The sequence below is a fragment of the Telmatherina bonti genome, assembly GCF_933228915.1.
Source record: "Telmatherina bonti genome assembly, chromosome: 5".
Taxonomy (NCBI): Eukaryota; Metazoa; Chordata; class Actinopteri; order Atheriniformes; family Telmatherinidae; genus Telmatherina; species Telmatherina bonti.
The window spans coordinates 43,563,426-43,588,978 of record NC_136623.1 but is presented as its reverse complement, the minus strand read 5'-3'; the positions used below and the strand labels follow the sequence as shown (position 1 = coordinate 43,588,978).

General features: G+C 50.2%; 2 protein-coding genes across 9 annotated transcripts; one reads left to right on the top strand and one right to left on the bottom strand.

Annotated features, from left to right (window-relative positions):
- Positions 1-1,896: 1,896 nt before the first annotated feature.
- Positions 1,897-17,688, top strand: cnot10 (CCR4-NOT transcription complex, subunit 10). Of its 5 annotated transcripts, none has more exons than XM_079240964.1 (19): positions 1,897-2,057; positions 2,305-2,396; positions 2,487-2,648; positions 2,714-2,864; positions 3,527-3,663; positions 3,753-3,836; positions 3,905-3,988; positions 4,700-4,817; positions 4,897-5,046; positions 5,134-5,336; positions 5,453-5,574; positions 5,682-5,858; positions 5,971-6,051; positions 15,801-15,914; positions 16,837-16,967; positions 17,042-17,074; positions 17,172-17,299; positions 17,379-17,454; positions 17,529-17,688. In XM_079240964.1, exons 1-19 carry the CDS (start codon positions 2,042-2,044, stop codon positions 17,678-17,680), a joined length of 2,211 nt encoding a protein of 736 aa, XP_079097090.1. In that variant the 5' UTR covers positions 1,897-2,041; the 3' UTR covers positions 17,681-17,688. The 5 variants fall into 5 exon arrangements, with proteins under 5 accessions (XP_079097090.1, XP_079097087.1, XP_079097089.1 ...); XM_079240961.1 differs by having other exon boundaries at positions 5,682-5,882; XM_079240963.1 differs by having other exon boundaries at positions 3,524-3,663.
- Positions 17,689-19,354: 1,666 nt separating this feature from the next.
- On the bottom strand, positions 19,355-24,599 carry tcaim (T cell activation inhibitor, mitochondrial). Of its 4 annotated transcripts, none has more exons than XM_079240966.1 (11): positions 24,564-24,599; positions 23,655-23,936; positions 22,962-23,094; positions 22,731-22,875; positions 22,427-22,667; positions 22,234-22,356; positions 21,973-22,070; positions 21,810-21,901; positions 20,176-20,408; positions 19,882-20,013; positions 19,355-19,680 (listed from the first exon to the last, which is right to left on the bottom strand). In XM_079240966.1, the coding sequence occupies exons 2-11, from the start codon at positions 23,738-23,740 to the stop codon at positions 19,455-19,457; spliced, it is 1,509 nt and encodes a 502-aa protein (XP_079097092.1). In that variant the 5' UTR covers positions 23,741-23,936; positions 24,564-24,599; the 3' UTR covers positions 19,355-19,454. The 4 variants fall into 4 exon arrangements, with proteins under 4 accessions (XP_079097092.1, XP_079097095.1, XP_079097093.1 ...); XM_079240969.1 differs by having other exon boundaries at positions 23,826-23,936; positions 24,564-24,598; XM_079240967.1 differs by lacking the exon at positions 24,564-24,599 and having other exon boundaries at positions 23,655-23,775; positions 23,826-23,895.
- Between the last annotated feature and the right edge of the window lie 954 nt (positions 24,600-25,553).

Genomic DNA, 25,553 nt, shown 5'->3' with positions numbered 1-25,553 from the left:
ACAAACTACATAAGCAGGTAGGTGTGGCAACTGAAGGAACAGAGTCAAAAATAGCAAGTAAAAACATGTTTTATTAGACAAACTACTTGTAAAAAAAAAAAAGGCTTTTTTTTCCTTTTAAACAAACAACTCTTAAAATGGGCTATAGTTCAATTTCTAGAAGCATAAAGCACCAGACAGGCTTAGATCAGGTTAACTGTGACCCCCCCCAAAAAAAGATAGAAACAACAAAATAACACAACAAACCAAAATTTGTAATAAAACCAGACATTAGTAAAGAAATTAAGTCGTCCACTAAGCCTAACCATGAGTCATCGGGCACCAGTATTACAAAAACTCCAGTTAATACGGAGCCCTGACAGATCTTATGTTGAGAGGGAGAGCAGAAATGAAAGAGCAGAGACCCACTGCAAATAGAAAACGCACAGATGAATCTCATCCCATCCCCAACAGTCACATACTGCGATAAGAGTTCAGCTGCTCACTTGATCAGCTTGATCTGAAACGGAGCTCTGGACACCACCACCATTTCTCTCCAACACCCCATTCATTCCAGCAGCCAGAAAACCTTTGGCGTGCACACCTTTAATCCATCACTAATCACGGAGTCGGAAGTAACGGGGGAAGACGCACCACTGAAGATGCGTTCACGTGCATCAACCACAGTGGGAAACCCGACCATCTACCCCAGCTAGAGTCCATAACCCGGTCACACGCGTTCTGAGCCCGAAGAGCGGCAGGTTTCCATGGAAAGTCTGTATGGAGGCGCCGAGCTTTCTCACGTTTTGAGCGTCCAAAGCCAGAGATGGAAAATCTGAACTCTGGCGGCTCGACGCGGAGCGTCAGCCAATCAGAGCGATCAGCTGGCAGCTCCTGGGTTTCTGAGGTGAACCCAGACCCGGGCTGAGACGCCCGACGACGGCGTTCCTCATGCGGCTCTCTGACTCCTGCCTTGCGGCTCGTGAAGCAGCTGCTGGCTTTCTGAAAATGCATCTAAACAAGTCATAATGATCCTCAACGCTGCAGTTCTCTCCACTAACAAGAGCTGCAGGCTGCTTGCAGAAACTCTGCTGTCCTAACGGCCCTAACTGGCAACCCTGTCAGAGTTACCAGTTCTGGCTGATTTCAGCTGCAGCGAACTCCACCACAGAGCTGCTCCGTCGGTAGCTCCGTATATATTGTAATCGCTCAGTGTATTACAGGAGTCTCCTCCAAAGACCCCCAAATCAGAAGCAGAGAACAGCAGAGTAGAAAATGTCATTTCCTTTATTATTTGCAATTAATAGGAATGGCTGGTTATCACCCGACAGCCCAACGTCCTAGAATATGGGGAAGTACGCATTAGCCTGCTTACAAGTGCACTGCAACACACAAAATATCACACCCCACACCAATAAGGCATGCAACAGCACTGCAAACAAACCCCATTAAGATTCCATCAGAACGGGAAGAATTTAAATACACACTTATAAATAAGTCCCGCTATGCGCATCCCTGACCCGACACCCCCATCATTACTCCGTGTAATATTTAGGATAACCATTCCTTGCCAAGAGGCTGAATGTTACTGATTTGGCAATGTAGCAGGACACGTAGCGTGGCAATCCCAGGCCAGATGAGAGATATAATCCCTCCAGCGTTCAAGTGGTTTTACGTTTTTACCATATAATATATAACGAGCTACTGTCCAAACTTTTTTTTCTTTTATGAAGATAAGAGCTCTACAATTCTATAATTTAAGCATCCTTCTAAGTTATCTAAAAATTATTTGTTGGACATTTTTAAATAAAGTATTTTATAAGCAAATTGCGTGTTTTGCGCATGCGCAGCTCAGCCGTGGCTCCGCAGCGACAGGGGGCGCTGTGACGCGCCAGCTGGTTGCTTTCAGTAGTAAAGGAGTGGAGCGCACATATCAGTTCGTCATCTTGTGTGTTAAAAGTTGAATATCAGGAGTTTTTCTGGATTTTGGAGCAGAGATCTGTAATCTGCTCGTGTTTAAGCGACACTGCGGGGTTCTGGATGGTTCGGTAGAGGCTCAGAAATGGCGGAAAATGCAGGTCAGTCGACAGTTACTGCTAGCTGTGTAGCTAGCTGCACGCGCTAGCTGGGAGTGTTTAACGCTTAAAGCCGGGGGGGGGGGGAATCACGGACCAGGTGGAGGAACATCAGCAGGTAGTAGAGATCATCACCGGGTTCTACATGGTTCCTGCAGCAGGTTCTACATGGTTGTGTTCTGTGCTGTTGCAGTGGATTGGAGCTCAGTGTTGCAGAAAAGTGACTTTCTTCCTGTTTTCATCCAATCAGAGCAGAGCGAGGCGAAGCCCGACGGGTCATCGTCCAGCGGGATGACGGAGAAGGAGAAGGAGGCGGCAGCCAGCGCATACCAGGCCTTTTCTGTAAATACTCAACAGTTGTTCTGAAACTTGGGTTCTAGTGAATCAGGGTTCCGGTGGCAGGATCAGAGATGCTCGTCTGTGTTCCTGCAGGCGGGAAGGTACGAGGAGTCCCTGAAGCATCTGGACGCGCTGCAGGAACTCAACAGGGAGGACTACAAGATCGCCCTGAACAAAGCTGTTGTTGAGTTTTATAAAAGCGGTCAGAGCACCACGGGGATGCTGAAGCAGACCCTCACGGGGCTGAAGAACCGGGTAAGTCCAGATGTTCTTACCAACCCAGCACTGCGTTTACTGATGTGCTGAATGCTGGGTTTCAGCTTCACACATCAGCAGAGGATGCAGATGGCCTGGAAGACGTGGAGAACAGTCTGCTGTACTACAATCAGGCCATTGTCCACTACCACATGAGGCAGTACTCTGAAGCCATTGCCATCGGAGAGAAGCTCTACCAGTTCCTGGAGCCGTTTGGTAAGTCTGCTGCAGCTCGCATCATTCTGTGCAGCAAAAACACGCCACATGTGCAGGACGACACGCTGCACACGTCAGTAACATCACAATGCAAAGATTCTTCAGTGGGTCAGACAGAACCAAGACATTTTACCAGCCGATGCAGCAACACATTTACTGGTTTCATTGGGAACAGATCAGTAACATGACTGGGTATAAACAGTCTCTCAGATGGAAAGATGGACAGAGCTTCACCATCTGAGATAAACTCCATCTGAACATTTAGAAAAATGTTCCTGAGACGTTAAAGGTCCTCCATCTGCCATGAAGAAAATCATCTAAAGGTTCTGGAGGGATCTCTGTATGTCTGCTCCCATCTGTGGAACCAGCAGGACCGGGTCCTGATGGTGGAACAGGAGACACTACTACTTTTAACCATATGCTAACGGCTGCTAATGATTCTAAACATCCTGGAACTACCTTTTTCATCATTTATCAGATTATAAAATGTGTCAGTTTCATCATCTGACATGTTTATGTTCTCCTGGGAGAATAATGTTGATGAGAGACAGGCAGCAGTGCTGCTTCTTTACCATGATGCTGATATGTTCATGATGATGATGATGTTTAGGAGACCTGGCTGTATGTTTGGCATGGACTCATTGTTTTATTTGTCCTAGAAGAGAAGTTTGCTCAGGCCGTCTGCTTCCTGTTGGTGGATCTCTACCTTCTCACCTTCCAGCCAGAGAAAGCTCTCCACCTGCTTGCCCTGCTGGACAAACTCTCCGTACAAGGAGGCAACAAGAATGGCAAAGCAGAGGTAGGCCACAGTCCGGCCGCAGCAGGAAGATGTTTCCTCCTCACTTCATTTAAACCAAGAGTGGTTACAGTACTGCTGTTTGTTTCCAGGGCAACAGTTCAATCAAAGATGCTGCCAGCCTGAGGGCAGAGTTTGCAGCCATGATTGAAGCCGCTAAATCTAAAATGCACCAGGTGAGCAGCCAGCATCTGACATCACTTCCTGTCTGTACACCTGCTCTAACTTCCTGTTTCTCCTGCAGTACAAAGTGAGAGCTTACATCCAGATGAAGTCCTCCAAGGCCTGCAAGCGGGAGATCAAGTCTGTGATGAACACCGCTGGAAACGTGAGACGACTTCTGACAAGCACACACACACACACACACACACATAGTGGAACTGCCGGATGGAGACTTCCTGTCTATCTGCTGACAGCTGGTTTGAGGCCTTCTCTGATTGGCTGATTGGTGAAGTTATGTGTCTGTCTGGAGGAGTTTCCTGGTAAAATCTGGATTTCTGGTGTGTGGACGTGATATCTCCGCGTCCATGTCCCAGCTTCATATGTCTTCCTGTCCACTGCTCACATTTACCACCTCTGTCCCCTTGTAGCTCAGTGTCCACGTACAAAACCTGCTATAAAATCCTGCTAAAGCGGGTTTTATTATGGTTTTCAGCTTCACGCCTGCTCACACCAAACATTCAGTCGTTTTCAGGATTTTAACCCTTTAAATACCACGCCTCCTTCCGTCCACACACAAACGGGATGAGTCAGCCTTTCTGAGGCCTGCATGTCCTGAAGATCAGCAACATTGTGTCCCTCCGACAGAAATGTTCCATCACAAATAGATATCTCCCAGTTCTCCCAGCTTAGAACCATTATTCTTTAATGGCAATGTTTCGTTTGGAAGAAAAGTCCCGATGTTCGCTCATTTTACTGGATTCCAGCACAGTCAACTGGTTTCTAGTTGTAGACAGATGCAGAAAGGTGTGTGTGTGTGTGTGTGTGTGTGTGTGTGTGAGAGAGAGTGAGATACTAACCCTAACCCTCCTCTCCTCAGTCTGCACCGTCGCTCTTCCTGAAGAGTAACTTTGAGTATCTGAGAGGAAACTACCGGAAGGCGGTGAAGCTGCTGAACAGCACCAACATCGCCGAACATCCTGGACCCCTCAAGACAGGTCAGACCCCCCACCTGTCTGCTCCCCCCCCCCCCCCCCCCCCCCCCCCCCCAGCTCTAACCCGACTGGTCTCCTTCAGGTGAATGTGTCCGCTGTATGTTCTGGAACAATCTGGGCTGCATCCACTTCGCCATGGGGAAACACAACTTGGGCATTTTCTACTTCAAGAAGGCGCTGCAGGAGAACGAGCACACGTGTGCACAGCTGGGAGACGGCGGCAGCAGCCAGAGTAGGTTGCTCTTGGAGAACCACCACCTTTCATGTCTGTCAGACGCAGCTTACCAAGTCCATGTCTGCTGTCCATGTCCCTGTGCAGCCAAGAAGTTCGCTGGAATCCCCATGTGTGCCTTGCTGGCCAACAAGCGCTACGAGCTGCTCTACAACTGTGGAATCCAGCTGCTGCACATCGGCCGGCCTCTGGCGGCGTTCGAGTGTCTGATGGAGGCCGTGCAGGTTTACCACTCCAACGCTCGGCTGTGGCTGCGGCTTGCTGAGTGCTGCATCTCCGCCAACAAGGGCGTAGGTTTCCCACCACACCCAGCATCTGTCCGTTAGCGAAGCGGCGCCAAGTCCTGCTTTGTTGCCGGGAACCTGCATGTTCATGTGTCCTGATGCCAGACGCTGCTGTGTTCCAGGGCTCCGAGCAGGAAAACAAAGGTTTACCCTGTAAGAAGGGCATCGTTCAGTCCGTCATCGGGCAGGGCTACCACCGGAAGATCGTCCTGGCGTCTCAGTCTGCACAGAACACCGTCTACAGGTCAGTGATCCACATCTGCAAAGCCACAACCTGGATCCAGCTCGGCCCGTCTCTGGAGCCGAATGCTTGTCGGCACATTTCCACATGTGGAGTGTTTGTGTCCTCAGCGACGGCCAGTCGGCCGCCATCCCGGTGGCCAGCATGGAGTTTGCAGCCATCTGCCTGAGGAACGCGCTGCTGCTGCTGCCTGAACTCCAGCAGGACTGCAAGACGGACAGCAGCTCCAAGAGCTCCAGCCAGTCTGGCAGCACGGAGAGCGGCAGCGAGAACAGCGACGCCTGCAGGTGGAACTTCCCACACACGTGTGTGTGAGTGTTTGTGTGTGAGAGTGTGTGTATGTGAGTGTGAGCTGAAGCAAGAGCATGTGGTGATGGCGTTTACTGATGTGTCTTACAGCGGAAAAGGTCCAGAAGCCGACAAGTTCCTGTCTGCAGCTCCATCATCCCCACTCAGGAAGCAGGAGGTGGAAAACCTCAGGTATGTATGTAACGTGTCCTGCGACGCGTCCTGTAATGCATCATGTAACGTGTCCTGCGACGCGTCCTGTAATGCATCATGTAACGTGTCCTGCAGCACGTCCTGTAATGCATCATGTAACGTGTCCTGCAGCGCGTCCTGTAATGCATCATGTAACGTGTCCTGCAGCGCGTCCTGTAATGCATCATGTAACGTGTCCTGCGACGCGTCCTGTAATGCATCATGTAACGTGTCCTGCAGCGCGTCCTGTAATGCATCATGTAACGTGTCCTGCAGCGCGTCCTGTAATGCATCATGTAACGTGTCCTGCAGCGCGTCCTGTAATGCATCATGTAACGTGTCCTGCAGCGCGTCCTGTAATGCATCATGTAACGTGTCCTGCGACGCGTCCTGTAATGCATCATGTAACGTGTCCTGCGACGCGTCCTGTAATGCATCATGTAACGTGTCCTGCAGCGCGTCCTGTAATGCATCATGTAACGTGTCCTGCAGCGCGTCCTGTAATGCATCATGTAACGTGTCCTGCAGCGCGTCCTGTAATGCATCATGTAACGTGTCCTGCGACGCGTCCTGTAATGCATCATGTAACGTGTCCTGCAGCGCGTCCTGTAATGCATCATGTAACGTGTCCTGCAGCGCGTCCTGTAATGCATCATGTAACGTGTCCTGCAGCGCGTCCTGTAATGCATCATGTAACGTGTCCTGCAGCGCGTCCTGTAATGCATCATGTAACGTGTCCTGCGACGCGTCCTGTAATGCATCATGTAACGTGTCCTGCGACGCGTCCTGTAATGCATCATGTAACGTGTCCTGCGACGCGTCCTGTAATGCATCATGTAACGTGTCCTGCGACGCGTCCTGTAATGCATCATGTAACGTGTCCTGTAATGCATCATGTAACGTGTCCTGCGACGCGTCCTGTAATGCATCATGTAACGTGTCCTGCGACGCGTCCTGTAATGCATCATGTAACGTGTCCTGCGACGCGTCCTGTAATGCATCATGTAACGTGTCCTGCAGCGCGTCCTGTAATGCATCATGTAACGTGTCCTGCGACGCGTCCTGTAATGCATCATGTAACGTGTCCTGCGACGCGTCCTGTAATGCATCATGTAACGTGTCCTGTAATGCATCATGTAACGTGTCCTGCGACGCGTCCTGTAATGCATCATGTAACGTGTCCTGCGACGCGTCCTGTAATGCATCATGTAACGTGTCCTGCAGCGCGTCCTGTAATGCATCATGTAACGTGTCCTGCAGCGCGTCCTGTAATGCATCATGTAACGTGTCCTGCAGCGCGTCCTGTAATGCATCATGTAACGTGTCCTGCAGCGCGTCCTGTAATGCATCATGTAACGTGTCCTGCAGCGCGTCCTGTAATGCATCATGTAACGTGTCCTGCGACGCGTCCTGTAATGCATCATGTAACGTGTCCTGCGACGCGTCCTGTAATGCATCATGTAACGTGTCCTGCGACGCGTCCTGTAATGCATCATGTAACGTGTCCTGCAGCGCGTCCTGTAATGCATCATGTAACGTGTCCTGTAATGCATCATGTAACGTGTCCTGCGACGCGTCCTGTAATGCATCATGTAACGTGTCCTGCGACGCGTCCTGTAATGCATCATGTAACGTGTCCTGCAGCGCGTCCTGTAATGCATCATGTAACGTGTCCTGCGACGCGTCCTGTAATGCATCATGTAACGTGTCCTGCGACGCGTCCTGTAATGCATCATGTAACGTGTCCTGCGACGCGTCCTGTAATGCATCATGTAACGTGTCCTGCAGCGCGTCCTGTAATGCATCATGTAACGTGTCCTGCAGCGCGTCCTGTAATGCATCATGTAACGTGTCCTGCGACGCGTCCTGTAATGCATCATGTAACGTGTCCTGCGACGCGTCCTGTAATGCATCATGTAACGTGTCCTGCGACGCGTCCTGTAATGCATCATGTAACGTGTCCTGCAGCACGTCCTGTAATGCATCATGTAACGTGTCCTGCAGCACGTCCTGTAATGCATCATGTAACGTGTCCTGCAGCGCGTCCTGTAATGCATCATGTAACGTGTCCTGCGACGCGTCCTGTAATGCATCATGTAACGTGTCCTGCAGCGCGTCCTGTAATGCATCATGTAACGTGTCCTGCGACGCGTCCTGTAATGCATCATGTAACGTGTCCTGCGACGCGTCCTGTAATGCATCATGTAACGTGTCCTGCAGCGCGTCCTGTAATGCATCATGTAACGTGTCCTGCAGCGCGTCCTGTAATGCATCATGTAACGTGTCCTGCAGCGCGTCCTGTAATGCATCATGTAACGTGTCCTGCAGCGCGTCCTGTAATGCATCATGTAACGTGTCCTGCAGCGCGTCCTGTAATGCATCATGTAACGTGTCCTGCGACGCGTCCTGTAATGCATCATGTAACGTGTCCTGCGACGCGTCCTGTAATGCATCATGTAACGTGTCCTGCAGCGCGTCCTGTAATGCATCATGTAACGTGTCCTGCAGCGCGTCCTGTAATGCATCATGTAACGTGTCCTGCAGCGCGTCCTGTAATGCATCATGTAACGTGTCCTGCAGCGCGTCCTGTAATGCATCATGTAACGTGTCCTGCAGCGCGTCCTGTAATGCATCATGTAACGTGTCCTGCGACGCGTCCTGTAATGCATCATGTAACGTGTCCTGCAGCGCGTCCTGTAATGCATCATGTAACGTGTCCTGCGACGCGTCCTGTAATGCATCATGTAACGTGTCCTGCAGCACGTCCTGTAATGCATCATGTAACGTGTCCTGCAGCGTGTCCTGTAATGCATCATGTAACGTGTCCTGCAGCGCGTCCTGTAATGCATCATGTAACGTGTCCTGCAGCGCGTCCTGTAATGCATCATGTAACGTGTCCTGCAGCGCGTCCTGTAATGCATCATGTAACGTGTCCTGCAGCGCGTCCTGTAATGCATCATGTAACGTGTCCTGCAGCGCGTCCTGTAATGCATCATGTAACGTGTCCTGCGACGCGTCCTGTAATGCATCATGTAACGTGTCCTGCAGCGCGTCCTGTAATGCATCATGTAACGTGTCCTGCGACGCGTCCTGTAATGCATCATGTAACGTGTCCTGCAGCACGTCCTGTAATGCATCATGTAACGTGTCCTGCAGCGTGTCCTGTAATGCATCATGTAACGTGTCCTGCAGCGCGTCCTGTAATGCATCATGTAACGTGTCCTGCGACGCGTCCTGTAATGCATCATGTAACGTGTCCTGCGACGCGTCCTGTAATGCATCATGTAACGTGTCCTGCAGCGCGTCCTGTAATGCATCATGTAACGTGTCCTGTAATGCATCATGTAACGTGTCCTGCGACGCGTCCTGTAATGCATCATGTAACGTGTCCTGCGACGCGTCCTGTAATGCATCATGTAACGTGTCCTGCAGCGCGTCCTGTAATGCATCATGTAACGTGTCCTGCGACGCGTCCTGTAATGCATCATGTAACGTGTCCTGCGACGCGTCCTGTAATGCATCATGTAACGTGTCCTGCGACGCGTCCTGTAATGCATCATGTAACGTGTCCTGCAGCGCGTCCTGTAATGCATCATGTAACGTGTCCTGCAGCGCGTCCTGTAATGCATCATGTAACGTGTCCTGCAGCGCGTCCTGTAATGCATCATGTAACGTGTCCTGCGACGCGTCCTGTAATGCATCATGTAACGTGTCCTGCGACGCGTCCTGTAATGCATCATGTAACGTGTCCTGCGACGCGTCCTGTAATGCATCATGTAACGTGTCCTGCAGCACGTCCTGTAATGCATCATGTAACGTGTCCTGCAGCACGTCCTGTAATGCATCATGTAACGTGTCCTGCAGCGCGTCCTGTAATGCATCATGTAACGTGTCCTGCGACGCGTCCTGTAATGCATCATGTAACGTGTCCTGCAGCGCGTCCTGTAATGCATCATGTAACGTGTCCTGCGACGCGTCCTGTAATGCATCATGTAACGTGTCCTGCGACGCGTCCTGTAATGCATCATGTAACGTGTCCTGCAGCGCGTCCTGTAATGCATCATGTAACGTGTCCTGCAGCGCGTCCTGTAATGCATCATGTAACGTGTCCTGCAGCGCGTCCTGTAATGCATCATGTAACGTGTCCTGCAGCGCGTCCTGTAATGCATCATGTAACGTGTCCTGCAGCGCGTCCTGTAATGCATCATGTAACGTGTCCTGCAGCGCGTCCTGTAATGCATCATGTAACGTGTCCTGCAGCGCGTCCTGTAATGCATCATGTAACGTGTCCTGCGACGCGTCCTGTAATGCATCATGTAACGTGTCCTGCGACGCGTCCTGTAATGCATCATGTAACGTGTCCTGCAGCGCGTCCTGTAATGCATCATGTAACGTGTCCTGCAGCGCGTCCTGTAATGCATCATGTAACGTGTCCTGCAGCGCGTCCTGTAATGCATCATGTAACGTGTCCTGCAGCGCGTCCTGTAATGCATCATGTAACGTGTCCTGCAGCGCGTCCTGTAATGCATCATGTAACGTGTCCTGCGACGCGTCCTGTAATGCATCATGTAACGTGTCCTGCAGCGCGTCCTGTAATGCATCATGTAACGTGTCCTGCAGCGCGTCCTGTAATGCATCATGTAACGTGTCCTGCAGCGCGTCCTGTAATGCATCATGTAACGTGTCCTGCAGCGCGTCCTGTAATGCATCATGTAACGTGTCCTGCAGCGCGTCCTGTAATGCATCATGTAACGTGTCCTGCAGCGCGTCCTGTAATGCATCATGTAACGTGTCCTGCGACGCGTCCTGTAATGCATCATGTAACGTGTCCTGCAGCGCGTCCTGTAATGCATCATGTAACGTGTCCTGCAGCACGTCCTGTAATGCATCATGTAACGTGTCCTGCAGCACGTCCTGTAATGCATCATGTAACGTGTCCTGCAGCGCGTCCTGTAATGCATCATGTAACGTGTCCTGCAGCGCGTCCTGTAATGCATCATGTAACGTGTCCTGCAGCGCGTCCTGTAATGCATCATGTAACGTGTCCTGCAGCGCGTCCTGTAATGCATCATGTAACGTGTCCTGCAGCCCGTCCTGTAATGCATCATGTAACGTGTCCTGCAGCCCGTCCTGTAATGCATCATGTAACGTGTCCTGCAGCCCGTCCTGTAATGCATCATGTAACGTGTCCTGCGACGCGTCCTGTAATGCATCATGTAACGTGTCCTGCAGCGCGTCCTGTAATGCATCATGTAACGTGTCCTGTAATGCATCATGTAACGTGTCCTGTAATGCATCATGTAACGTGTCCTGCAGCGCGTCCTGTAATGCATCATGTAACGTGTCCTGCGACGCGTCCTGTAATGCATCATGTAACGTGTCCTGCAGCACGTCCTGCAATGCATCATGTAACGTGTCCTGCAGCGCGTCCTGTAATGCATCATGTAACGTGTCCTGCAGCGCGTCCTGTAATGCATCATGTAACGTGTCCTGCGACGCGTCCTGTAATGCATCATGTAACGTGTCCTGCAGCGCGTCCTGTAATGCATCATGTAACGTGTCCTGCGACGCGTCCTGTAATGCATCATGTAACGTGTCCTGCAGCACGTCCTGTAATGCATCATGTAACGTGTCCTGCAGCGTGTCCTGTAATGCATCATGTAACGTGTCCTGCAGCGCGTCCTGTAATGCATCATGTAACGTGTCCTGCGACGCGTCCTGTAATGCATCATGTAACGTGTCCTGCGACGCGTCCTGTAATGCATCATGTAACGTGTCCTGCAGCGCGTCCTGTAATGCATCATGTAACGTGTCCTGCAGCGCGTCCTGCAATGCATCATGTAACGTGTCCTGTAATGCATCATGTAACGTGTCCTGCAGCGCGTCCTGTAATGCATCATGTAACGTGTCCTGCAGCGCGTCCTGTAATGCATCATGTAACGTGTCCTGCGACGCGTCCTGTAATGCATCATGTAACGTGTCCTGCAGCGCGTCCTGTAATGCATCATGTAACGTGTCCTGCAGCACGTCCTGTAATGCATCATGTAACGTGTCCTGCAGCGCGTCCTGTAATGCATCATGTAACGTGTCCTGCGACGCGTCCTGTAATGCATCATGTAACGTGTCCTGCAGCACGTCCTGTAATGCATCATGTAACGTGTCCTGCAGCGCGTCCTGTAGTGCATCATGTAACGTGTCCTGCGACGCGTCCTGTAATGCATCATGTAACGTGTCCTGCGACGCGTCCTGTAATGCATCATGTAACGTGTCCTGCAGCGCGTCCTGTAATGCATCATGTAACGTGTCCTGCGACGCGTCCTGTAATGCATCATGTAACGTGTCCTGCAGCGCGTCCTGTAATGCATCATGTAACGTGTCCTGCGACGCGTCCTGTAATGCATCATGTAACGTGTCCTGCAGCGCGTCCTGTAATGCATCATGTAACGTGTCCTGCGACGCGTCCTGTAATGCATCATGTAACGTGTCCTGCAGCGCGTCCTGTAATGCATCATGTAACGTGTCCTGCGACGCGTCCTGTAATGCATCATGTAACGTGTCCTGCGACGCGTCCTGTAATGCATCATGTAACGTGTCCTGCGACGCGTCCTGTAATGCATCATGTAACGTGTCCTGCAGCGCGTCCTGTAATGCATCATGTAACGTGTCCTGCAGCGCGTCCTGTAATGCATCATGTAACGTGTCCTGCAGCGCGTCCTGTAATGCATCATGTAACGTGTCCTGCAGCACGTCCTGTAATGCATCATGTAACGTGTCCTGCAGCGTGTCCTGTAATGCATCATGTAACGTGTCCTGCAGCACGTCCTGTAATGCATCATGTAACGTGTCCTGCGACGCGTCCTGTAATGCATCATGTAACGTGTCCTGCGACGCGTCCTGTAATGCATCATGTAACGTGTCCTGCAGCGCGTCCTGTAATGCATCATGTAACGTGTCCTGCGACGCGTCCTGTAATGCATCATGTAACGTGTCCTGCAGCGCGTCCTGTAATGCATCATGTAACGTGTCCTGCGACGCGTCCTGTAATGCATCATGTAACGTGTCCTGCGACGCGTCCTGTAATGCATCATGTAACGTGTCCTGCGACGCGTCCTGTAATGCATCATGTAACGTGTCCTGCGACGCGTCCTGTAATGCATCATGTAACGTGTCCTGCAGCGCGTCCTGTAATGCATCATGTAACGTGTCCTGCAGCACGTCCTGTAATGCATCATGTAACGTGTCCTGCAGCACGTCCTGTAATGCATCATGTAACGTGTCCTGCAGCGCGTCCTGTAATGCATCATGTAACGTGTCCTGCGACGCGTCCTGTAATGCATCATGTAACGTGTCCTGCAGCACGTCCTGTAATGCATCATGTAACGTGTCCTGCAGCGCGTCCTGTAATGCATCATGTAACGTGTCCTGCAGCCCGTCCTGTAATGCATCATGTAACGTGTCCTGCAGCCCGTCCTGTAATGCATCATGTAACGTGTCCTGCAGCGCGTCCTGTAATGCATCATGTAACGTGTCCTGCAGCGCGTCCTGTAATGCATCATGTAACGTGTCCTGCAGCGCGTCCTGTAATGCATCATGTAACGTGTCCTGCGACGCGTCCTGTAATGCATCATGTAACGTGTCCTGCGACGCGTCCTGTAATGCATCATGTAACGTGTCCTGCGACGCGTCCTGTAATGCATCATGTAACGTGTCCTGCAGCGCGTCCTGTAATGCATCATGTAACGTGTCCTGCGACGCGTCCTGTAATGCATCATGTAACGTGTCCTGCAGCGCGTCCTGTAATGCATCATGTAACGTGTCCTGCGACGCGTCCTGTAATGCATCATGTAACGTGTCCTGCAGCGCGTCCTGTAATGCATCATGTAACGTGTCCTGCGACGCGTCCTGTAATGCATCATGTAACGTGTCCTGCAGCACGTCCTGCAATGCATCATGTAATGTGTCCTGCAGCGCGTCCTGTAATGCATCATGTAACGTGTCCTGCAGCGCGTCCTGTAATGCATCATGTAACGTGTCCTGCGACGCGTCCTGTAATGCATCATGTAACGTGTCCTGCAGCGCGTCCTGTAATGCATCATGTAACGTGTCCTGCAGCGCGTCCTGTAATGCATCATGTAACGTGTCCTGCGACGCGTCCTGTAATGCATCATGTAACGTGTCCTGCGACGCGTCCTGTAATGCATCATGTAACGTGTCCTGCGACGCGTCCTGTAATGCATCATGTAACGTGTCCTGCGACGCGTCCTGTAATGCATCATGTAACGTGTCCTGCGACGCGTCCTGTAATGCATCATGTAACGTGTCCTGCGACGCGTCCTGTAATGCATCATGTAACGTGTCCTGCAGCACGTCCTGCAATGCATCATGTAACGTGTCCTGCAGCACGTCCTGTAATGCATCATGTAACGTGTCCTGCGACGCGTCCTGTAATGCATCATGTAACGTGTCCTGCAGCGCGTCCTGTAATGCATCATGTAACGTGTCCTGCAGCGCGTCCTGTAATGCATCATGTAACGTGTCCTGCAGCGCGTCCTGTAATGCATCATGTAACGTGTCCTGCAGCGCGTCCTGTAATGCATCATGTAACGTGTCCTGCGACGCGTCCTGTAATGCATCATGTAACGTGTCCTGCAGCGCGTCCTGTAATGCATCATGTAACGTGTCCTGCGACGCGTCCTGTAATGCATCATGTAACGTGTCCTGCAGCGCGTCCTGTAATGCATCATGTAACGTGTCCTGCAGCGCGTCCTGTAATGCATCATGTAACGTGTCCTGCAGCGCGTCCTGTAATGCATCATGTAACGTGTCCTGCAGCGCGTCCTGTAATGCATCATGTAACGTGTCCTGCAGCGCGTCCTGTAATGCATCATGTAACGTGTCCTGCGACGCGTCCTGTAATGCATCATGTAACGTGTCCTGTAATGCATCATGTAACGTGTCCTGTAATGCATCATGTAACGTGTCCTGCAGCGCGTCCTGTAATGCATCATGTAACGTGTCCTGCAGCGCGTCCTGTAATGCATCATGTAACGTGTCCTGCAGCGCGTCCTGTAATGCATCATGTAACGTGTCCTGCAGCGCGTCCTGTAATGCATCATGTAACGTGTCCTGTAATGCATCATGTAACGTGTCCTGCAGCGCGTCCTGTAATGCATCATGTAACGTGTCCTGCAGCGCGTCCTGTAATGCATCATGTAACGTGTCCTGCAGCGCGTCCTGTAATGCATCATGTAACGTGTCCTGCGACGCGTCCTGTAATGCATCATGTAACGTGTCCTGCGACGCGTCCTGTAATGCATCATGTAACGTGTCCTGCAGCGCGTCCTGTAATGCATCATGTAACGTGTCCTGCAGCGCGTCCTGTAATGCATCATGTAACGTGTCCTGCAGCGCGTCCTGTAATGCATCATGTAACGTGTCCTGCAGCGCGTCCTGTAATGCATCATGTAACGTGTCCTGCAGCGCGTCCTGTAATGCATCATGTAACGTGTCCTGCGACGCGTCCTGTAATGCATCATGTAACGTGTCCTGTAATGCATCATGTAACGTGTCCTGTAATGCATCATGTAACGTGTCCTGCAGCGCGTCCTGTAATGCATCATGTAACGTGTCCTGCAGCGCGTCCTGTAATGCATCATGTAACGTGTCCTGCAGCGCGTCCTGTAATGCATCATGTAACGTGTCCTGCGACGCGTCCTGTAATGCTTCATGTGACACGTCCTGTCCTGCAGGTGCTCCATCCTGGCCTGCAGTGCGTACGTGGCTTTGGCTCTCGGAGACAATCTGATGGCTCTGAATCACACTGAGAAGCTGCTTCATCAGACTAAAGTGTCAGGATCCTTGAAGTAAGTTCACATTGCGACGGGGGTCTGAGGCATAGAAATCATCTATATGTAGACGCTGCACAAGACCACGTGAGCTGACGTCTCATCGGGCAGCCATCTTGGATGGGTCTCCATGCACCTCCAATGCATTTATCTGTAAGGTGTAGGTCCAACCACAACAATAATTTCACCAAGTTTTACCTGATTTTTCTCAGTCTGGTTTGTTACAAAGGACAGAGATGTTGTTATGATCACTGTAAAACATTAAAACTATGTGCTAAAATATTTTTATACCCCTATTTAATTAAGACATAAGGTAGCTGCAATACAAATAAATGTATAAATAAATTTGATACTAACATGTTTGATTGTTTATTGATGCATTTGGATTTATCTATTTTTATCTGGTGAAATAAATTATTATTCAACCTTGTGATCTGCTTTCAATATTTCGCTGGTTATTGCAACCGTATGCTGAACAAAATACAGGAATAGTTGCTGCTTTCTCTTGACTATGGCTGACTTTCTTTTTACATTTATTAATTTATCAATATAGAGATACAGTTGTACAAAGTCTGAACATGAAGTATTTTATCAAAACTGTACAATTCAGAAGTTACCCAGAAAAACACTCTGAGAATGTAAACCTCCATCAAGACCTTTAAAATGTTCCTGGATCCAAACGGTGATCCGGATCACCACCAAAATTAAATCAGTTCTTCCTTTTAACGTTTCCAACAAGTCCTGAAAATTTCAGGAAAATCTGTCCAAAACTTTTTAAGTTATCTTGAACACAAACAGATAAAGGCGGTAAAAACAGAACCTCCTTGGTGGAGGTAATTATGCTGCCATGTAAAACTCTCTTTGTGAAACATCAATATCATATTTATCACCTCATGGGGGGGATCAGAGGGGAAGGTTAAGTCTTCTTCTGTCTGCTCAGGTTCCTGGGTCACCTGTACGCTGCTGAAGCCCTGATCTCATTGGACAGGATCTCTGATGCGATCGCTCACCTGAACCCGGAGAACGTGGGCGACGTGTCGGTGGGAGTCCAGAGCAGCGAACCAGATCAGGGTCTGTGCTGGTCCAGGTCTGTGTCGATAGAGAATCTGACAGAAACTCTTCTAACAGCTCGTTTCTGTCAACAGGAGCTGAGAAAGGAGACGAGCCTGCGGAGACATGTGAGTCTGGAACTGGTTCCTTAGGAGACATTCATGTCCACAGGGATGTCTTACAGACATGGGGTGTGTGTGTGTGTGTGTGTGCGCGCGCGCGCAGCAGGGAAGAAGACGCCGCTGTGCTTCCCCAGCAGCGTGGCTGCAGCTCGGGCCATGATGCTCTTCAACCTGGGGAGCGCCTACTGCTTACGCAGCGAGTACGACAAGGCCCGCAAGTGTCTGCACCAGGTAAGGTGGCCATGGGACAGGGGACGAGCGCCGCTGCTGGTTGGACGGACATACAGGAGCTTTGCTTTGTCTCCATCAGGCTGCGTCCATGGTAACCGCCAAGGAGATTCCCCCTGAAGCCATCCTGCTGGGAGTTTACCTGGAGTTGCAGAACGGTGCGTCCAGTGCTCCCCGTCCAAAACGTCTGTCAATGTCCACAACTCACTGATGTGTCCGTCTCGTTGCCTAGGCAACACCCAGCTGGCTCTGCAGATCATCAAACGGAACCAGCTGATGTCTACGTCGCTTCAGAGGGTGTCCCCGGACTCCCGGAAGAAAGCCAGCCAGTCCTTCCAGCCCGTCCAGCTGCCCTCGTCCTTCACACAGGTCCAACGGAAATGAGTCGTGTCCCCCCCCCCCCCCCCGACAGACTTGGAAGACCCCCTACATCAGGAACTGTATGAGTCCAGGTTTACTGGGTCCTCTTGACACCGGCTGCATTTTATTCATGACTTGTTTGTGAATGCTAAAAATAAAGGTAATTTCCTGTAAGAGAAGCGGAATGTGTCATGTAGCCTGGTCTCACCGCGAGGCTCAGACCACGCTGCTGTGCAGGACAGATGCATGCGTCTCCATAGCAACTGCCAGGTGTAAAGATGTCGGGCTCATTCCAGTGTTTGCTCCTCCTTAATCCACAACTTCCAGCGTCAGACACCATTTCCTGATCAATAATGACTTAGAACCAGTTGGAAGCCAAAGCCGCTGCATCCTACAGAGATTCCTTCTAATTCTCTCTGGTGAAGCTCCATCCGTCACACGGCATCCCAACCTAAGCAGCAGGATGTTTCCGTCCTGAACTGCTCATGGAAGCATCTCTAAACCACATCATGTCCGCGTGAGGAATGTTGTCCTGCAAACATCACTGACATTTAACCCTTTTAATATCGCAACTTGTGTCAACAAATCCAGAGCAGAGCGAGCAGACTGGACTGGCTCCGGCCTCTCCACTCCAGCTTCCCGACAAGCAGTTCAGAACATGGATGAAATCCTGCGATCACGTCTTACTGAGCATGCTCAGAAGTTTGTCTGGTGGAGAGGCGTTGTGGCTGAGCTGATGTTCTCCAGGTCCAAGTCGGATCAGTCTGGACATCTTTCCGATGCAGCTCCATTTCCGACCTCTGACGTGTCGCCGTGGGATCCTACCAGTACAGCTGGCGCCACGGCCAACTTTCCTTCATGTCTGCTCGCCTGACCTTCATCTTCCACTCATTCTGCTGCTAAAAGCCGGACGGAGAACCTGGAAGTTGTGCTGAGGTTTTAACACGGTCATCACTTTATTCCAGTTTCTTTCCAGCATCAACTGGAACGTCGATCAGAACCTCCAACCACTGGAAACCCTCCAGAGCTGCGTCTCATTTCATCTAAAAGCAGCATCACTTCCTGCATCTTTCCATCTTCTGTGTGTTGTTCAGAAAACAACCTGAACACACACAGAGAATTTCACGTGAAAATGTTTTATTAAATTATCACATTCATTAACATTCATTAACCATCAGCTCACAAACCAGTTTGATCCGCCTCCAGCAGAGTCAGGATCCCAGTTTCTGCTAGAACCAGAACACACATGGTCCACTGAAGTCCGCGTTCAGGACTTTCTGTGCTGTCAGTCCGCAGAAGGATGACGTCACGTCTGCTCCTCTGATTGGTTGCTTTAAGCCAACCCTTGAGAAACGCGCGTCGCCGGGCGGAAGCGCGCGTCGATGTTTTTCTGTAAATAAATAATCATACCAAACTGGCTTAAATAGTTTCTCGGCGGGTGTTTTTCTTTGAGCCGGACCGACGTGGATCATCGGATCAGAACCGTGTTTACGTGTCACTACGATGAAAAACAATCTGCAAATTCCCACCGTTTCTTCCGGATAAACCTCCAATCAGGGAACAGAGACAAACGTCTGAGACTCGGTGGACCACATTGTATCCTAACTGTCAGAACCTCGTCTGCAGACCGCCTCAGTCGCATGTCCAGCTTCCTGTGTCCAAACCAACATGTGTCCTCTGATCTACATCCCCCTCCCCCCCCCCCAGCATCATCCAACGTGTTGCTGTGGAAACGAAAGACAAACACTAAAGATGCCGTCTGTCTCCTTCATTGGGGAGAAGACCACGTCCCCATGGTTCAGCTCTTCCAATCCCAGGGGACACACATGTCCCCGTCCTGCATGACGGAGTAGAAGTGAGACACACAGAGGTGGAGACCCTGCAGGAGGGGGGGGCGCTGCTCCATCAGACGGCTGCAGCACCGGATCATGTGGGTGGAGCTGACGCTGGGCTCCTTGGACAGACTGCTGAGGGACAGAGTCTGGAGACACAAACGCACCACCGTGTCCTCGTCCACCTGCAGCCTACACACACACACACACACACACACACACACACGTCACGCCTTCGTCAGATGGTGGTTCCACAACAAAAGCTTCTGATTCCAATCTTCAAAATTTACAGCAAATCAGAGAGCAGATGTTCTGGCTCCGTCCAACTACACCCTCTGCACAGCTAATCCTGAATCCTCACACACTGGGGGGGGGTGGGGGCGCGCGACTCACTTCTTTCTACGGAGGCTACGGTGTCTGGCCTCGGGGGCGTGGCTCTGGAGGAAGACCTGCAGTTTGGGGGGGTCACAGCTGGTGGGGATGATGAAGTGTCCCATCTCATGGAGGCTGGGGCTGGAACGGTTGCTGTCACACACAAACAGATGTTCTGGTTTGTTCTGCAGATGCTGGCGCAAAGCCAGGCCCAAACATGTGGACATGGTTTCATTCTGCAGTGTATGTGTGTCTGTGTGTGTGTGTGTGTGTGTCTGTGTGTGTGTGTGTGTGTGGGGGGGGGGGGGGTCATACTTCTCCAGCATCATGGTGAGGCCATGCAGACTTCTGGGGTGCAGGTGTAGCCGTCGGGACATCAGGTTATTATGGAAGGTGCTCAGGGTTCTGTAGTGCTCAGCGATGGGTTGAACCGGTCCGAGCTGGTCCACGTGGACCACCTGAGTTCCTCCCAGAAGGAGGCTGATCCTGTCCTTCAGCCAGTCTGTCTGCTGCTGGACGCTCCGATAGCTGGGAAGCTGCTGGAAGAGCTGTGAAGCACAGAAGCCGAAGATCAATCAGAAGCACAGCTGATCTGAACACAGACTATCTGCAAGAGAAAGACCACAGTCTGCCTCGTGGACTGCCATAAAAGATGGGCGGAGCCTCTGTGACGTCACCCGTAGGTTTCTGAAGAGCTGAATTGAAGCTCGGTGGGCGGTTCCTACCATCACCCAGGGGCATGTGCGTCGTCTCGCCCGGAAAATACAAATATGGGCAAAGAGGTGGAGCTGAGAGGGGGGCTGAGAGCGTCATGGTGGATGATTGACATCGAGCGAACTCCCAGCTTTCTGTAGCTAAGAGCTAACCGAGCTAACCTGGAGATAACAGGAGCTAACCAGCTAATGGAGGTAAGCGGGCTAAAGCTAAGTCACGTTGTTAACCGGCTAAAAACCGCGGTTCTACGTTCTTCTGACTTGAAGCGGGAGACTGTGTACCTGTCAATCAAAAGAACACGCCGCTAAATATGCCAAACTTCGAGATTAAATTACTTTTAAATGGGCGAGTTAGAAAAAAATTCACTCCCCCGCAACAGTTGTCATGCAGGTAAACCTGACCTATTAAACCTAAAATGGATTTTTGAACAAGGCTGTAAACATGTTTATTCCTGCTGTAAACATGTTTATTTCTGCTGTAAACATGTTTATTTCTGCTGTAAACGTTTATTCCTGCTGTAAACGCGTTTATTCCTGCTGTAAACACGTTTATTCCTGCTGTAAACGCGTTTATTCCTGCTGTAAACATGTTTATTCCTGTTGTAAATGCATTTGTTCCTGCTGTAAATGCGTTTATTTCTCCTGTAAACATGTTTATTCCTGCTGTAGACATGTTTCTTCCTGTTGTAAATGCGTTTATTTCTGCTGTAAATGTGTTTTTCTCCTGTAAACATGTTTATTTCAGCTGTAAACGCATTTATTCCTGCTGTAAACGTGTTTATTTCGCCTGTAAACGCGTTTATTCCTGCTGTAAACGCGTTTATTTCTGCTGTAAACTCTCTTATTTCTGCTGCAAGCATGTTTATTCCTGCTGTAAGCATGTTTGTTCCTGCTCTAAACATGTTTATTTCTGCTGTAAACGCATTTATTTCTGCTGTGAAGTTGGTCTTTTTAACATGGGAGTATGGGGATTAACTGTTTTGCAGCCCCTAGTGGATGAAGGGGGAACTGCAGGTTTATGCAGTTCTGCATCTGCTTTACTTTGAACCGCTGGAGGCTGCGTCCATCTCTCATATACGGCCTATGGGAAGACTCCAGCTGTGAACTGTATCACCAGTATAACAGTGGCTGTGACTGGCTGCAGGTGTGATCCGGCTGATTGGAGCTGGGTCTCAGGTGTCCTGCTGTCCAGCCAGCAGCGTCCTGACGGACAACACAGGTAGGACAGCTGCTTACTTTGGTCCACTGATGATGGACGTCCATGGTTCCCAGCATCACGTGTCCCGCGGCGTTCATCCCGGACTCTTCAGAAAACACAACAGTATGTCCTGGTGGGAAGAGGCGGACGTGAAGGACGGCGTGCAGAACCAAGGAAAGGGTTTGTAGACAGAACCTTCACCTTGCAGGTTGATGAGTGATTCTGGGTTCTGCTGGGCCAGCCGGGCCAGACTCTGGAGCTGACAGCAGCGATGAGCGACTCCCCAGCTGCGCTGCCACCTGAACCACACAGATGTTAACATCATGATGAGCAACAGCTGGAAACGGGTCACAAGTGAGCTGCAGGAGGGTCCCTGCCCCCCCATGGCCTGCTTCATGCTGTAGAACCTGAAAAGCCCGTCTGTCCCTTGGGACCACGCTGCTTTTCCTGACCCAACGGTACCTGATATCAGACAGGTGGAACCTGTGACAGAGCTCCTCCTTCAGCCGGTCCAGCTCTTCTCGCCGAGGCAGACTGGAGATGTGCTTCCTGCTGGCCTCCGGCTCGTTGTTCCTCAGCCAGATGCTGCAGAACACAGGACAGAGCTCAGACCTGGTTCTGATCCGAGTCCAGACAGGTTTCAGAGGATTCTAACCAGAGCGTGGGCTCCACCCTGCGGGCCTGCTGCAGGTCCTGCTCCGGGTCTCTGAAGCCGGTGAAGCTGTAGTAGCTTTTGTCCCATCGGACGGGTCTGCAGAAAGCCGGGCTTGTAGACACCTTGTTGCCTTCCTTCAGGTCCTGCATGTGGTCCACCGGCAGGCTGCAGGACGCCAACACCTTCCTCACCGTGCTCAGCATGTCGCTGGTGTGCAGGGTGATGCTGACCGAGCGGAAACCTGCAGACCAGGAGCATGAGACTCTTCACCAGCAAGGTGGCGTGTGTGTGTGTGTGTGTGTACCTGAAGGGAGGACGTCTGGACGCTCATCATCTTTTGTGTCTCTGATGAAGAAGGTGAGCTTCATCGGCTGAACCGAACATGATCCGGGTTTCTGCAAGTTCTCCAGGTATCCATTCAGTCTCTTCAGGGAATTCTCATTCACTTCCTGGAAAAGCAGCAGCTCCATCATTTTACATAGACCAGAACCAGAACCAGCTGCTGTTGGCTCTCTAAAAATCTGCAGAGACCAACCCGTTCTCTAGGATGCTGTCCGAAGAAGTCTGGATGGACGGCGAAGTAAAAGGGCCGCAGGGCGTTGACAGCTTCGGCTCCTGACAGAGGTCTCTGCTGAAGCACATGTGTGAACACGCGTGTCCTCTGAGCTCTGAAAGGACACACACACACACACACACACACACACACACACACACACACACACACACACACACACACACACGAAGACAGGCCTGTAGAGGGCAACCTAAAGCTAGATGAGTGTGACTGTTTGTGGTGCCAGGTTAGTCTGGAGCAGGGAATCCTTGCTGAGGGTTCTGGTTCCGATGCTCAGCAGAGAGCAGAAAGTGTCTGAAAGCTGATCTATTCAGTACGACTTCTGCTTTTATGTCTATAATCCAACAACCCTAACCCACGTCCTGCATGGCTGCACTGGTCTGGAGAACTGGTCTGCCTGCAGTCCAGACCTCTCACGCCTACCAAACACCTCATGAAGACTGGAGCCACCTTCAGCATCTTCTTTGCTGTCTTCTGGGAGTAAATCCTGCTTGATGACACCATTTACCACCATGATGCAGCCCAGCAGGGATTCCATGTATTCCTGCTTCAACATACTTGACCCAAATTAAAAGACTCCAAAAGCCAATGAAGTTCTGCACCACGACTCGTTCATTTGAGTCAGGAATGTTGTTGCAGGGTTAAGTTGAAAACCTGCAGAGCCGTGATGCTTGTGGACCGACTGGGATTATCCAGATGTACGTCCCACCACCGTCTGGTTTTACCTGGACGAGGACCATCTGGTTTTACCTGGAGGAGAACCGTCTGGTTTTACCTGGACGAGGACCATCTGGTTTTACCTGGAGGAGAACCGTCTGGTTTTACCTGGAGGATGACCGCAGCAGACCGCTGGCCGACATGGCTGATGTCTGCAGGTAGACCACCATTACATCGGCTCCTCCATCAGTCCCGCTGTCCGCCAGAGACAGCAGCTGTCTGTAGGACGGAGCAGAGGTCAGGACCGCGACACTGGACCCAGGATGATGTTTGCGCCTCTAATACAAAAGGATTAAACTGCTCCCGTTAACTAGTCTCTGTTTATCTACGCCATTAACTAGTCCCTGTTTATCTACGCCATTAACTAGTCTCTGTTTATTAACGCCATTAACTAGTCCCTGTTTATCTACGCCGTTAACTAGTCTCTGTTTATTAACGCCATTAACTAGTCCCTGTTTATCTACGCCGTTAACTAGTCTCTGTTTATTAACGCCATTAACTAGTCCCTGTTTATCTACGCCGTTAACTCGTCCGTCTGTTTATCTACGCCGTTAACTCGTCCGTCTGTTTATCTACGCCGTTAACTAGTCTCTGTTTATTAACGCCGTTAACTAGTCCCTCTGTTTATCTACGCCGTTAACTAGTCTCTGTTTATTAACGCCGTTAACTAGTCCCTCTGTTTATCTACGCCGTTAACTAGTCTTGGTTTATCTACGCCGTTAACTAGTCTGTTTATTTACGCCGTTTACTAGTCTCTATTTATCTACACTAAGTTAACATAATATCAATAAGGTTGTCACCAACTGTGTTTATTAAACAGCGAAGTTATTAAACCAAAGTAGCTACCTGTATTTATGTTGCTCTTCTTCTGCTTCTTCTTCTTCTTCTGTGGTCTCTGAGCAGTAGTTGCACACGTCCCCCCCCCCCTGCTGGTGGAGCGCGGAACTGAGAGAAAGCCGGAAATCAGATAAGCAACTAAAGGCTAGATCCACCTAAAGGATCTAGTACAAAAACGTGTGTACAAAAACGGGGGTAAACTTATTGCACACACAAAATAATGAAAATGTGTAAGCAGCAACTTAAAAGCTGAATTTTTATACTTACCCCATAGCTTCAGGCACTGTTTTCTTTGTGAAGTTGAGTTACTAAAAACTTCCACTTAGTTAATTTATTTTCCTTCACATTTTGTATAGTTTCTACAATTCTGCATTCAAACCTGGTCAGTCGTCCATCTTGGTTGTCAAATCTGATAATTAGAGCTTGAAGACAACGAGAATGTCCTTGTTTGATGTGGCACTTTGGGTTTGTGATCCTTTTTTGTATTTTCTTTTAGTTTTTTGGGGGGCATTAGGATTTTACAGTATTGTTTTGTTATAAGAGATCTTTTTTGTTCTTCTCTTCCAATGATTTCATTGTCCTCCGACACAGCTGACTCACCTGTGGCAGTTTCCATTCTTGGCACCCAATATCGATCAGCTGTGCTTAGAGCATCCTAGGTATAAAAGAAGTCTTATTGGACTTGGAGAAGGAGGAGAGGTAATCTATTTGGCTAAAGGTGATGGAGGTTTCCAGGATTGGGAAGAAAGCATCACTCGGAGACGGTTCTGCTCTTCTTGATGGAAAACAAGTGGATCTGTCACTATTTGATATTTGACCGAAATCTCAGGTGCTTCTGATTTGCATCAGTCCTGCACCTGGAGAAGTAGTTCTCTTTTCTTTTTTGCCTCATAACAACGATTTAAGGTCTGTTCCCTTTAGTTCAGTGTTACAAACCCCCGGCTCTGCTAGGGGAAGAGCGGCAGCAACATTAAAGACATAAGAAATAGGGATAAACAA

What these genes read in the sequence shown, in the direction of transcription:
- cnot10 (XM_079240960.1), top strand. An exon ending in ACAAGAATGGCAAAGCAGAG is followed by an intron (nt 3,664 to 3,752) that starts GTAGGCCACAGT and finishes GTTTGTTTCCAG; the next exon opens with GGCAACAGTTCAATCAAAGA. An exon ending in CTAAATCTAAAATGCACCAG is followed by an intron (nt 3,837 to 3,904) that starts GTGAGCAGCCAG and finishes TTTCTCCTGCAG; the next exon opens with TACAAAGTGAGAGCTTACAT.
- tcaim (XM_079240966.1), bottom strand. Translation starts at nt 23,740, where the DNA reads ATGGTCCTCGTCCAGGTAAAACCAGACGGTGGTGGGACGTACATCTGG. An exon ending in CAAGCATCACGGCTCTGCAG is followed by an intron (nt 23,095 to 23,654) that starts GTTTTCAACTTA and finishes GTGTCCTTTCAG; the next exon opens with AGCTCAGAGGACACGCGTGT. An exon ending in TCCAGACGTCCTCCCTTCAG is followed by an intron (nt 22,668 to 22,730) that starts GTACACACACAC and finishes CCTGGTCTGCAG; the next exon opens with GTTTCCGCTCGGTCAGCATC.